This window comes from Haliaeetus albicilla, chromosome 26 (genome assembly GCF_947461875.1).
Source record: "Haliaeetus albicilla chromosome 26, bHalAlb1.1, whole genome shotgun sequence".
Lineage (NCBI taxonomy): Eukaryota > Metazoa > Chordata > Aves > Accipitriformes > Accipitridae > Haliaeetus > Haliaeetus albicilla.
This window is the reverse complement of record NC_091508.1, coordinates 7492272-7504628: the sequence shown is the minus strand read 5'-3', so window position 1 is coordinate 7504628 and position 12357 is coordinate 7492272. Positions and strand designations below refer to the sequence as shown.

Genomic DNA, 12357 nt, shown 5'->3' with positions numbered 1-12357 from the left:
TGTTGGCTGGATGTTTGAGCCTGTAGGCCTTGGAGATGGAGGGGTGATTGCTTGAGGAGCTTGGTGGAAAATAGCTGTAGTCTTGCATCTGTTTCTGGGAAAGAAACCAGCAGTATTTAACAGGCTTCAGAATTCCTGCAGCGCCATACTGTCCCATTTTCTTTACGCTGAGGCTGACGCTAGTTGTAGCACATGAATTCAAATAACACTCCTAGCTGAGCGGGTTCCTATTATTGGGAACTCTGCAGGCTTCTGCCTTCTATCTTACATCAGTGTGCAAGAAAGTCAAAGGAGTTGTTGAAAGTTGGACCTCAAAAATCCTTGCAAATAATTAAAATTTGAGAAGTTTAAGCCAATATGAGCATTATTGGTGAGTTCACATTAAGTTGTGTCAGTGCAGAAAAAACAAGTTGCTGGATGCTTTCATCAAAGAAACATTTATTTAGCCTATTGTAAAGAAGTTTTTTTTCTTTTTTTTGAGTTAATTTTGAATGAAGAAATAGTGTGCAAAGTGCATAGTGTGCAATGCATATGAAAAAACAACCTCAGCTATTTACATATATTTACACAAATTTACATATGTGGTATTGGATTGTAAATGAGCTATTGTGCTCTAGAAAATGCTCCTGGAGTCAGTATATAGATAGTTCTCAAGGATATCTGTTTAATGCTCAGTAATGGTAATGGAGAAAGAAATACTGCATTTTATAATACTTGCTTAGAAAACAAAGCTTTTCTCTTGCTGTACATCTTGCATGGAGTTTTTCATGTCCTCATCGTAAAATTAATACTTGCAGGAGTATAAATAGTAACAGTAAAGATGCTGAGAAATAGAGGGCATCATCTGTTTGAGGATAGCCTAAATAGATAAGGATACTTTTAGCCTGAGAAGGCAGAAGGGTTAAGTGTGATAAAGATAAATCATACCTTGATAAATGTAAACAGGTGAGTAGATAATGAGTATTCACTGTTTCTCTGGTTCTGTTGAACATCAGAACATTGTGTTATATAATTGCAAGGTGATGGCTGGAAACTAGAAAAGTAATCTGTAAAAGATGCCTGTATGTGCTCTGTTTCTCTTAATTCCTTTCCCTACACTGCTGCTGTTCACTGCTGTTGGGGACAGAATATTGAACTAGATGAACAGGAATTACTGAAAAAGCCTTCATTCTCTTCCTTTACTTTTGTTCCGGTGATCAGTAAAGCATGTATTGCTGTATTGATGAACAAATTCAAGTGTGAGTACTTGAGGGAAGAAAGCTTTTTTTTAAACAAATGAGAAATTGTTCTTTGAGATAACTAAGAAAATAAACTGGATTCTTCCTATGAGCAAAAATTATTTGTATGCCTGCATACTTGTCTTCTGTGTCACATCTTACTGTTTTGCTACTGGGATGACAAGATTTGGGATAATGGATGGAAGCAGCTGTAATTTTAAACTCATAAAACTTATGCTAAAACCACTGGGGTTTTTTGTTTTGCTTCAGTGTCTCCTTTTCTTCTGGGTCGTGCTCTGTGGGCTGCCAGCCGTTTTACAGTGGCTATGTCTCCAGAACTAATCCAGCAGTTCCTGCAAGCTACTGTCAGTGGTCTACACGAAACCCAGCCTCCTTCTGTCCGAATCTCTGCAGTCAGAGCTATCTGGGGGTAAGTAAACCCTAAGGTATTCCAGAGCCCCAGGGATAGTTGGTATAAATTACACTTATAAAACTGGTGTGTTAAAATACTAATAACATTTCTGTATAGGCTGTGGAAGTGTTTGCTTTGAATGAAATAGATGTCAACTTTAAAAAGTGTAAGCAAGCAGGTTCAAAATGAATAACTCTAATGAGGAATATGAAATTGAGATTCAAAGTTTGCTACAATAAAATGTTATAATGGATACAGTCCCAAAGCGAAGCAGAACTAGATAGCGATGAAAAGCATAAAGGTGAAACCCAAATTACTCCTGTTCAGTCACAAAGGTAGCTGAATGGCATAACACGGGCTTGTGGAGCAAATCACAGCAATAAGGAATGTTTGGGGTTTTTTTAATCCTGTTTTTGTAAATGAGTTGCAAGAAGGAGAAAGGAAGATCTGTATTTATTCTAAAATGAAAAATTAACATAGTGTAAAAACAAACAAAAAAAACCAACTACAAAAAAAATGCGAAAAACCTGCTCTTCCCCACTCTCCCCCCGCAAAAAACACCTTGTCTTCTATTTGCAATGAAATGTTAATGAATAAGTAAAGGCAGAAACTTACAACTTAGTTACTTCTGAAATTGTTTTTTCATTCCCTAGCTGACTTGTAGAATGTGGTAATTAAACACTTTGTAAGCAATGAGTGTCTGTCTGTCTGAGACTAATTCTTTCCTCAAGGTTTATTTTCTCCATTGATGGGCAGCTCTTAAGAGAGAACTGTTACTAAGAGGCAGCTGAAGCTTTTAACATCACTTGATTAAACTCTGCTTCTGTGAACCATCAGGGTGGAATGAGGAGGAAAGATAGCTGAGCTGTTGAGAGATCAAGGAATAGCAGACTGAAAGGGGAAAGCCCTGGAGGAGTGAACTTAAGGAAGAAGAATGGGTGGGGTGAAATAACCCCTTATATATATCATCTAGAGTTAAATGTATAATGACTTTAATATACTATGTGTGTATTTTTGTATCACAAATTTCTTGTCTAGCTACTGTGACCAGCTGAAGATCTCTGAGAGCACCCATGTGTTGCAGCCTTTCCTTCCTAGCATTCTTGATGGACTGATCCACTTGGCCACTCAGTTCAGTTCGGAGGTCCTAAACCTTGTGATGGAGACGCTGTGCATTGTCTGTACGGTAGATCCAGCATTTACAGCAAGCGTGGAGAACAAAATCTGCCCCTTCACAATTGCAATATTCTTGAAGTACAGTAATGGTATGCATTCAAGTTACATTCTCAAAGTACAGTTGTTTTTGCTACTGAGTCCTGGTGCTGAAAACTTAATAAATGATAATTGAATGAACATTGATTCATATGGTAAAGCTAGAAGGGAAACTTGCTGCTTTACCTATTCAAAATAGCGGTAGCAAAAATTGAGATGTGTTTATTAGTATGTTTCAGTAAATGGTGCTTTCTCTCTCCAGATCCAGTTGTTGCTTCTCTTGCCCAAGATATCTTTAAGGAGCTAGCTCAGATAGAAGCCTGCCAGGGTCCAATGCAGATGAGGCTAATACCAACTCTTGTCAGCATCATGCAGGCCCCTGCTGACAAGATCCCAGCAGGGCTTTGTGCAGTAAGTGCTACAGTGGTACACGGTCCCTGTTCTTCAACATATAAGATAGCTGGTCTGCAAAGAGTAGAAAAGTTGCTTTGGAACAATGACTTAGGTCATTGGTAGAGGTTTCTTTGTGGAGAGAAGGCAAACTGCAGGTGGGGGGAGATGCTTCCAAAAGTTAACTTTAAACTGCTCCTCTGGCCTTCTTCCAGTCTCTGCAGTGTATTGCTAGTCATTTTGTTTTGACATAGCCACGTTTCACCAGTAACAGTCTCCTCTTTTTGGTGGAATGGTCTCCAGCAGGCTACACCACTATTCCTTGTGCTTTTTTCTAAGACTTTTTCCAATTTATGTGTCACATATGTATAAATTGCTGGAAATAAATTATACAGGTTTGTCCTTTCTATAAAAAGTCCCCTTATGAAAGATTAAGCATTGACTGTGTAGAATGATTGTATGGAATTAAACCCATAAATATCTTTATCAATATGCTTATAATCTGCGTATTGATTGGTATGACTGTAACAATCGCTTATGGGTAATTAAAATAAATTTAAATCAATATAAACAAAATGGAACAAGTCAGCTAGAAGAGTTCTCTGGCTGTACTGATTAGCATGCATCAGGGTACCATGAAATTGCCATATTTAAGTGGTTACACTGCTTTTAATGTTTGAGCTGCCTTGAGAACTTCTGCAGTGCACACCATGTGTTCGTGTCAAATACAGTGATGCTTGGGTGCATGACTCCAAGGTCTTCTGATTTAAAAAATATTCTGGACTGTAAAATCAGGATGCGAATGCAGTACTGGCTCACATCCCTCCAGTTTGCGCCTTTGATGCTTGCACCAGTGGTGGCTAATGCTGACTTAGCATACTATGGCTGCTGCTGTAACAGTGCTTTTGTTTGTGTTTTTCCTTTCAGACTTCTATTGATATATTGACCACAGTTGTGAGGAATACAAAACCTCCTCTGTCGCAGCTCCTTATCTGCCAAGCATTCCCTGCAGTGGCTCAGTGCAGCTTGAACACAGATGACAATGCTACTATGCAGGTAACGCTGTGGGGAGTGGTAAGGCTTGCATGGCTATGAAAGTCCAAGAGAGGTGACCAAGTAAGACAGGTGACATAGCCTTTAAGGGAGCCCAGGCTTTGCTTGCCAGTAGCTGTATCAGCACCTCCTCAGGAGTCTCTGCCACCTCCAGTTTATCATGAAAGTACTGCTGTTCAAGGGCCTGCAATGACTTTTACTGATCATTCCTTAATTTGGAGGACCAGAGTGAGTAAAGCAGCAGCCTTGATCTTTTTTCTATTTTAGGGTTCTGGAGCACATTAAAAAAACCCACAAAAAACCCAAAACCCAAACAAAAAAAACCCAAAACCTTATTGCTTTTCTTCCCCCCCTAATAACTTTCATCACACCTAGAGAGGCAGAGACTGTCTTGAGGAACATGCTCAGGCATAAGGAGGCAAAAGACCTCCTGCATAGAAGACCTCTTAGACCTCTTCCTTCTAGCAGTTTTCTCCTGTACTCATTTAAGTGGGAAGGGGAGGGCAAACTTCTTTTTGCCTGAGCCAGGTATGGGATTGAGGGAGAGCAAGGATTCGTCTCAAACAGCAGTAGTGCCTGAGCTATGCCTGTTGGCAGGCTCTGCTATTACCTGATGATGTCTTTAGAGTATTTAAGCAAGAAAGAAAGAGTGTCAGAGGTTAAAAGTGCAGGGTGTCTTTTCATTCCAGCTACTAGGTGGCATATAAGTAATAAAGCTGGTTTCATTCCTTATGTAAAGAGTTTTATAGTGCCAGCTACCCTTTGCCATGAGAATACAGACCATAGAAATTACTTTCCCTAAACAATGTACCTGTAAGAACAGGTTGGAGACCAGCAATAAGAGGTTGGAGACCAGCATGCTGGTCACTCTGCTGGATCTTTGTTTTAAGAGTTCAAAAACATTGCAGCTTGGCTGCTGAGTTGTGTCTTATTCATGCTACACTTTGCCGTTTTCATCTCTCACTTGTTAGAATCTCTTGGAACTTCTCCGGGTAACAAGACTGGCACAAAACTGCAGCTAGTTAAGGTTGTCTTTGTATTTACTAGATGATCTTCTTGAGAGCTGCCTGGGCAGTGAAGAGTTTTGTACTTAATAATGAACTGAAGTCTGTAGAAATTATTTAGGCGCTCATTTTACTGCACATTAAAGAGCTTGGATCTTTTACAGATGCCACCAGTTTGCCCATTGTTTTCATCTTGGTTAAGGGTCTTTTTGGGGTGATGAAAGGAAATGTCTTCCCATGTGTTCCCGCTCCCTTACCTAGACAGGGAAATTCTAACATGATAATTCTCTCATTTAGAATGGTGGCGAGTGTCTGCGTGCATACGTCTCAGTGGCGCTGGAGCAAATTGCACAATGGCATGATGAGCAAGGCCACAATGGACTGTGGTATGTGATGCAGGTGGTGAGCCAGCTTCTAGATCCAAGGACCTCAGAATTCACTGCTGCCTTTGTGGGCAGGTTGGTCTCCACTTTAATTTCGAAAGCAGGAAGTGAGCTGGGAGAGAATCTGGACCAGATTCTGAGAGCTATCCTGAGCAAAATGCAACAAGCAGAGACGCTCAGTGTAATGCAGGTGAGCAGGCTGGGCACCCAGGAAAGTAGAAGTGTCAGGAAAAGAAATTGTTGCCATTTTTTTTAATTGTGTGCCTGATTATTTATGTCTAGTGCAACTGGAGGGTCTACGTATCCTCTTGAAATAGTCAGGAAAATGCCTACTCTGCTCATACAGAGTTGTCCAGATTATGGGGTAAGCCAGGTTCTTGTGGGTAAGCTTTAATGCACCTTAAATAGTCCCTTGTGACCTTGTGCTTGCAAGCAGTGAACCTTTACAGGGGACAGGAGTTGTCTAAGTACGGATGCTATGGCAAAGGCAGCACATGTTTTCGATTGGTTTTGTGTTGTGTTCGAAGGATAAAAGCTGGAAGTTGAGACAAGGTGAACTTTTGGTGGATGGGAGGTGTAGTTGGCCTGCATCACGTGAGAGGCCAGACAAAGAGCATCACAATCTCTTCTAGCCTCGACCTACTTCTAGTGGCACAGTTTTATGGAATGATTTTATCCCAGTGGTCTTCATTCTCTCTCCTGTCTTTCTTGTCTGTGCCCTTAATGTAAAACATCTAGTCATGGCTGCCCTGGTTCCTCAGCAGCAGCTGGGGGAAGGTGCTGTTCTGCTGGCACTGTTGAGCAAGATCCCACCTTTGCCCTCAGTGCAGCCCTTGGCTGAGGCTCACTCTGCTCTAACCCTTTTATCTTGTGTATTTTTCTGATTTTTGGATGTGCATTTTTCAAGCCAGCACATGGTGAATCAAGAAGGCCATTCAGGTGTCAGCACAGGTTTCATCTTAAAGCCTTGATTTTTTTTTTTCTCCTTGGATACAGTGTTGATTCTGAACTGTTCAGAATGGCTCTCACTTTGCCTATTTTTGGATTCAAAATATCTGGAAGCTTAAATCTGAAGCAGTCACATGAAGCCCCGGTAGCCAAGGGAAGAAAAGCGAGCCTTTCACAATGCTGAATCTCTTCCCTGTATTAGCCTTAAAGATGAGCCTCTGGAGGTGGGCAGCTTTTCCCCGAGGAAGCCTACAGAGATGCCCTCAGACTTCGAGACTGACATTTAGACATATGCAACATATGAATTTTACCCCTGGTCTTTAGGAGTCAGACTGCAAAACTGCATCTTGTAAAAAAAAAAAAAAAAAAAAAAGCTTTCTAAAACTTGCAATTCTTTTCCTAAAACTTGTGTTCAAAGTGCACTCAGAATTGGAAAAGTGCTGCTGAATTATGATGTGATGATGTGGGAGAAGGGTGGTGCTGTGGTGGAGGTGATGATGGGAAACTCCTGGGGTGAAACGGGAAGAGAATATGGGTTCTGGCTCTGGACCAATAACTTCTGTTTCTTAGCTTGAAGATGAGACACGTTTCTGCTAGATATGTGTAGATTTAGAGCTCTGTGTAGAGAACCGTGTGTACAGCTTCTGGTCCGTTGAGCAAACTAGGGCACTTGCAGCATCTCAGTGTTGCCCTATGATATTTTTGCTAGTCAAAAGTCAACTGCAACCTCTGATATTTTTTAAATCTTTGTTTTAGGAAGGTTTGTTAGTTTGGGGCATGGATGTGAGTAAATTTATTCCTGCTCTGTGTTTTTGGGGTGGTTATATACTGCTGTTGACTGTAGTAGTTTATTGCCTGCTTTTGTAGCACACAGTGTCTTGCAGATGGTTATACTTTCTCTTCTTCTTGGGGTTGGTAAGCACAGTCTCCACTCCTGCAGGAAACTCAGTTACTTGAATATTTGATAAAACATTTTGAGCTATTAAATTATGTACAGCTAACATTTCCTTTCTCCTGTAGTCCTTGATTATGGTGTTTGCTCACTTGGTTCACTCACAACTGGAGCCACTGCTAGAGTTCCTGTGTAGTCTCCCTGGACCAACCGGCAAGCCTGCCTTGGAGTTTGTAATGGCCGAATGGATGAGCCGGCAGCACTTGTTCTATGGGCAATATGAAGGCAAAGTCAGGTAGGATGTTTCACAAGCAGGATCTGCACATTAACGTTAGCTGACTGATCATCCCATTGCAATTACATACACTGGGTGTGAGGGAAAGAGGAGCTGGTTCAGACTTGGATTAGTGTGTGCCAGCGTTGGACAGAATTAATTTTTCCTGCACTGTCAGTTCAGCTCAGGAGAGCCATGGTAATTGGAGCAGTCTCTGATCTTCCTATCTGCTCCTCTTGCTGTCTGGTGTTTCTGTGCTGGAACAGCGTGACTGAAGGGGGAAGGGGGTGTCTCTTGCAAGCACAGGAGTGCTTTTGAGATGGAACTTCTGTGAATGGGATGAGAATAGCCTCCAGACATGAAATTGCCTTTGTAGACTACTGTAGAGTTTCAAGGCATTGTAGAGGGTTTCCTAAGAGAATCTGGTGATTTCTTGTTGATTTAATGTTCTCTTAAAAGTCAATAAAGAAATCAACTGAAACAGTTTTCTCTCCCTTTTGCTGTAGGAGCACATTTGTGTTCTGGTACAGGCTGAGTACTATATTCCAAAGCATGAAATGCTCTATATTAATTTAAATTTTGCCACAGCTGCTGTCTTTGATTTTTCTGGAAATGTGAAGCCTAACAGACCGCTCTTAGGGGTCTCACCAGCTGTTAACTCACTTCTTAGTATGTGTTGGTGTGTTATTGTTATAAGGCAGTCAAATAGCCCATGAAATAAGTAATAAGAAAAAGCATGTTTAAAATGGAAGTTTGTGAACAGTGATGTAGAACAAGAGGCAGTCTGATTTGGGGATCTGGTGCTGTTTTCAGTCACATTTGGTCTGTTTCATCGCTAAGAGCAGTGGTTTATCCCCATTTGACAGAGCAGGGTTGTCTGCAGGATCCCATGAGACTGCTTATGGCCACAGGGAAAAGCCAAGGCTGGCGCTGGCAGGGAGAACAAGGTTAAACTTTGTTTTTCAGTGCTGTCTCCATATTGTCCAAGATTAGAGCTATCTGTGTACAGATGACTTGGCAGGGCTCCACACAATATTAAACACTTTGATTTGGGTTGTTCACAGTGATACTTACGCATTAGAAAATGTTAAGTGTTTTCTGCATATTGAAGAAAAGCAATGCCTGCTCAGAGGACCCTTTTGTTTAGAGTCAATAAAAGGAACGTGAGGATAGCTGACACCACCTGCGTGCATCATTCTCCATCCCTGTGAGTGGCAGGTTGAAGAAGTGGCTATTTGTTTTTGACTTGCATGATGAAAGGATGGGAAAAGTTTGGACAACTCAGGGATGGCACGTAAGATCTGGGTCCAAACCAGCAGTATGGGAACTCAGAGCCATAGTGTGGGAGAGAAAAAGGGTGTGAAGCGAAAGCACAAAAAGAGCGAGTTCCACAGAGCTCTGAAACTTCAGTTTAAGACTTGTGGAGCCAGGAGAGAGGTTTAAGAGTGCCAAGCCTAAACTGGTGGCCTTAATCTGTAGTCAGAGTCATCCTCAGTATGGCATGAAAACAGCCTGGAACTGGAGAAGGTTTGAAAGTGTGGAGTAGGAATCTAAGCAGCAGAGAGGGAAAGAACACATGAAGATACCAAAGGAGCAAACTATAGAAGGTCTGAGTATAGCAGAGCTGTGAAGGACCAGGAGGAAAAAGAGCTTTGAGACTGGGGAAAAGTAGAAGAGATGTTCATGGCTGCAGATCAACCAAATTACTACTTTCTTGCCATTGCTTTCCTCTTAATTTCATCTTCATCTGCACATGATGCTTCAGGAGTGTGTTTAACCTTGTGGCCCTTCTGAACTGGAAAAACCTTTAATGTATGTGCACACTCTTTGGTAGTGTTTAATCCAAAGCTTTGTCAGTTTTCAGCTCGCTGTGCAGGTCAGGAGATGAGTCCAGTTTCAGATGCTCACATGAAGCAGAAGTAGGGAAATTCTGTAATGCTTGTTCTTGGCAAAAGTGTAGAAAAAAGGGCATCTGAATGTCTGCTGTGGAGATGTGTTCCCTATTAACAGTTCACTGTGGGAGCCAGACAGTTTAGGGAAATTCGGATCTGTAATTTTCCTATTCTCTGTTCCCCAGCTCTGTAGCATTGTGTAAACTCCTTCAGTATGGCATCAACACAGATGACAAGCGACTTCAGGACATTAGGGTAAAGGGAGAAGAAATATTTAATATGGATGAGGGAATACGGACACGATCAAAGTCGGCCAAAAGTAAGTAATCATTTTGCTGTTTTTAACAGGGTTTTTTTCTTCCTGTTAGTAGATGCCATAAAAGGCCTTAAAATAGATCTTGCAGATCACACAAGCTGTGGGAGATACTTCCCACAGAAGGTACATGTTGGTTTTTAGAGCTAATCCATACATCATGTATTTAAGGTACCCATTATTTGCCTTAATTCTCCCAAAGACTGATTTGGAAGACTCCTGATGTCTCTGATTTAATATAAATGGATGAGGTGATTATGGGATAGGGGGTTATTCACTGCTCTTTTGCGTCATCCTTTTCTATCTAATGAGATAGAATTGATAATTTCATGATGCCTAGTAACTTCTCTGAGAGGAAAGTGTGTTTAGTGAATGCAGAGATTTAAAAAAAAAACAAAGTGGTATTTCTTTTGATGAGACAGACTTTCACAAGTATCAGCAATGATTTCAACAAGTTAGAGATCGCTTTTAAGGAAAGCTTGGCCAGTCTCCTACGTAAGACTTGTCTTATTTTTAATTGGCTGAACCCAAAGTCTTTGAATGGAAATTACTGTATAGAGTTTCATATATTAAATGGGAGAGAGCACTGTGCAGTTTTTTCTGAGGACTGAGCCCCAGAGGGAAGACACTGGGGAGCCACTGTCGTTATTCTTTGCTTAAAAAACCCAAACCAACAGACTCAGATATTGTCTAGTCAGGTAGAAGAATGGTAATTGCCAGCATTTGAGTTAAACTAAGATTAATACTGATATCAATAAGAGCCAAAACTAGTGCTCCCAGTTTCTTTATTTGATAGGCTCTTTCCTTTTGTAATTAAGGACAAATACACTGTCTAGCTATCCCTGTGGAATAATTAAGCCCTGCAGGAACACTGGTGAGGAAAAGTTGGAGCTTACAATGTCTCAGAAAGGGTAGAGCCACGCGTGGGAGTGCTGCACCACTCATTTACTTGAAAGCACTGCTAGATGTGTAAATATACTTCAGAGAAGAATGCTTAATGAAGTCATCTGTAACTATGATTTCATTGGGTAGACTCACAAATCCATTCAGCTGTGAAGATTTTAATCATGCCTTTTCTTCATTCAAAATATGCAAGAGTTGATACTGCAGTTAAGATCTTTGAAACCTAGCTGTGAAGGTATACAGAAAGAATGTTTGGGGTTTTTATGTCAGTTCCTTTTTCCTCTCAACCTGGAAATTTTGCTTCTATGTCAGCATTTCAAAAGTATGATAAAATTAAAAAAAAAAAAAAAGAACAAAAAAACCCCCCAAACAAAACAGAACGCCACCAACTCCTCCCCCCAAACCCAAATAACAACAACAAAAAAACAAAACAAAAAAAGGCCTGTTTTTAACAACTTTTTATTAAAAGCAATGTGAATATATATTATTCTTCTCTTATAGATCCTGAACGCTGGACAAACATTCCTTTGTTAGTAAAAATCTTAAAATTAATAATAAATGAACTCTCTAATGCGATGGAAGCAAATGCATCTAGACAGACAACTGCAGATTGGAGCCAAGGTAAAATACTGGGTTTGCTTTTTCTCTTGCATGGCTTAAATCTACTTTGTAATCTCTTCAAAAGCATTTATAGTAATAAGAAACTCGCAATAGTAAACAGTATACCTGTAATTACAAAGGCTTACATAGTAATCCAAAGGATAAGATCAGCGAGTGTTGTGTATTCTTATACCTGAAAATTATTTTGGGCCAGTTTGGAAGATGGGATCTGACCATATGCCAATAAAATTACCCTTTCCTGGTATATCTGGTTTGCCTTTCTTCCTTCCTTCTTCAAGCATTCTTGCTGCTGCTTTTTGCTTAGCTCCAGTTCTTGAGTCGCTCATTCCAAAAGGATAGAAAAGGTTGCTGAAGTAGTGAAGGTGTTTCCCTTCATCCACCTACAGAAGCAGGGATATTTGCCTAAAAATTACAGTGCCCTGTAGAGTGATCAACAGACTGGACCTCTTGGATTTTGATTATTTCTAGAATTTTTTTTTTCTAAACAGATGATTCAAATGATATGTGGGAGGATCAGGAAGAGGATGAGGATGAAGATGAAGGCTTAGCAGGACAGTTCTTATCAGATATTCTTTCCACAAACAAGTATGGTAAGTAACAGCTTTAAAGTGCTTACTGAAAGCAAAAATAGAGTAGATGACATCCTAGTCAAGTTTTCTTTCTGTGACAGCAGCTCAACAGAGGCTGCAGGCAAGAGGAAGGAAATATACTATACTGGGATTTTGAATAAGGACCTTTTTCTGTAAGAGAGGGACATGTCTTTGAATAACACAATGATTAAATAACTGCATTTTTCACCTGAGAATTCAAATGCTGCATAGGCTTCACATTGCTGTGAGGTTC

General features: G+C 40.5%; 1 protein-coding gene across 1 annotated transcript in view; it reads left to right on the top strand.

The window, feature by feature from the left end:
* The window catches only part of IPO9 (importin 9), a 39843-nt gene that overhangs the window by 25108 nt on the left and 2378 nt on the right, over positions 1–12357 (top strand). Inside the window, exons 14-22 of the mRNA XM_069771493.1 lie at positions 1488–1647; positions 2668–2894; positions 3104–3252; positions 4159–4287; positions 5586–5861; positions 7640–7806; positions 9863–9996; positions 11395–11514; positions 12003–12104. Coding sequence (XP_069627594.1) covers positions 1488–1647; positions 2668–2894; positions 3104–3252; positions 4159–4287; positions 5586–5861; positions 7640–7806; positions 9863–9996; positions 11395–11514; positions 12003–12104 — 1464 coding nt within the window. The remainder of the gene's footprint in view (positions 1–1487; positions 1648–2667; positions 2895–3103; positions 3253–4158; positions 4288–5585; positions 5862–7639; positions 7807–9862; positions 9997–11394; positions 11515–12002; positions 12105–12357) is intronic.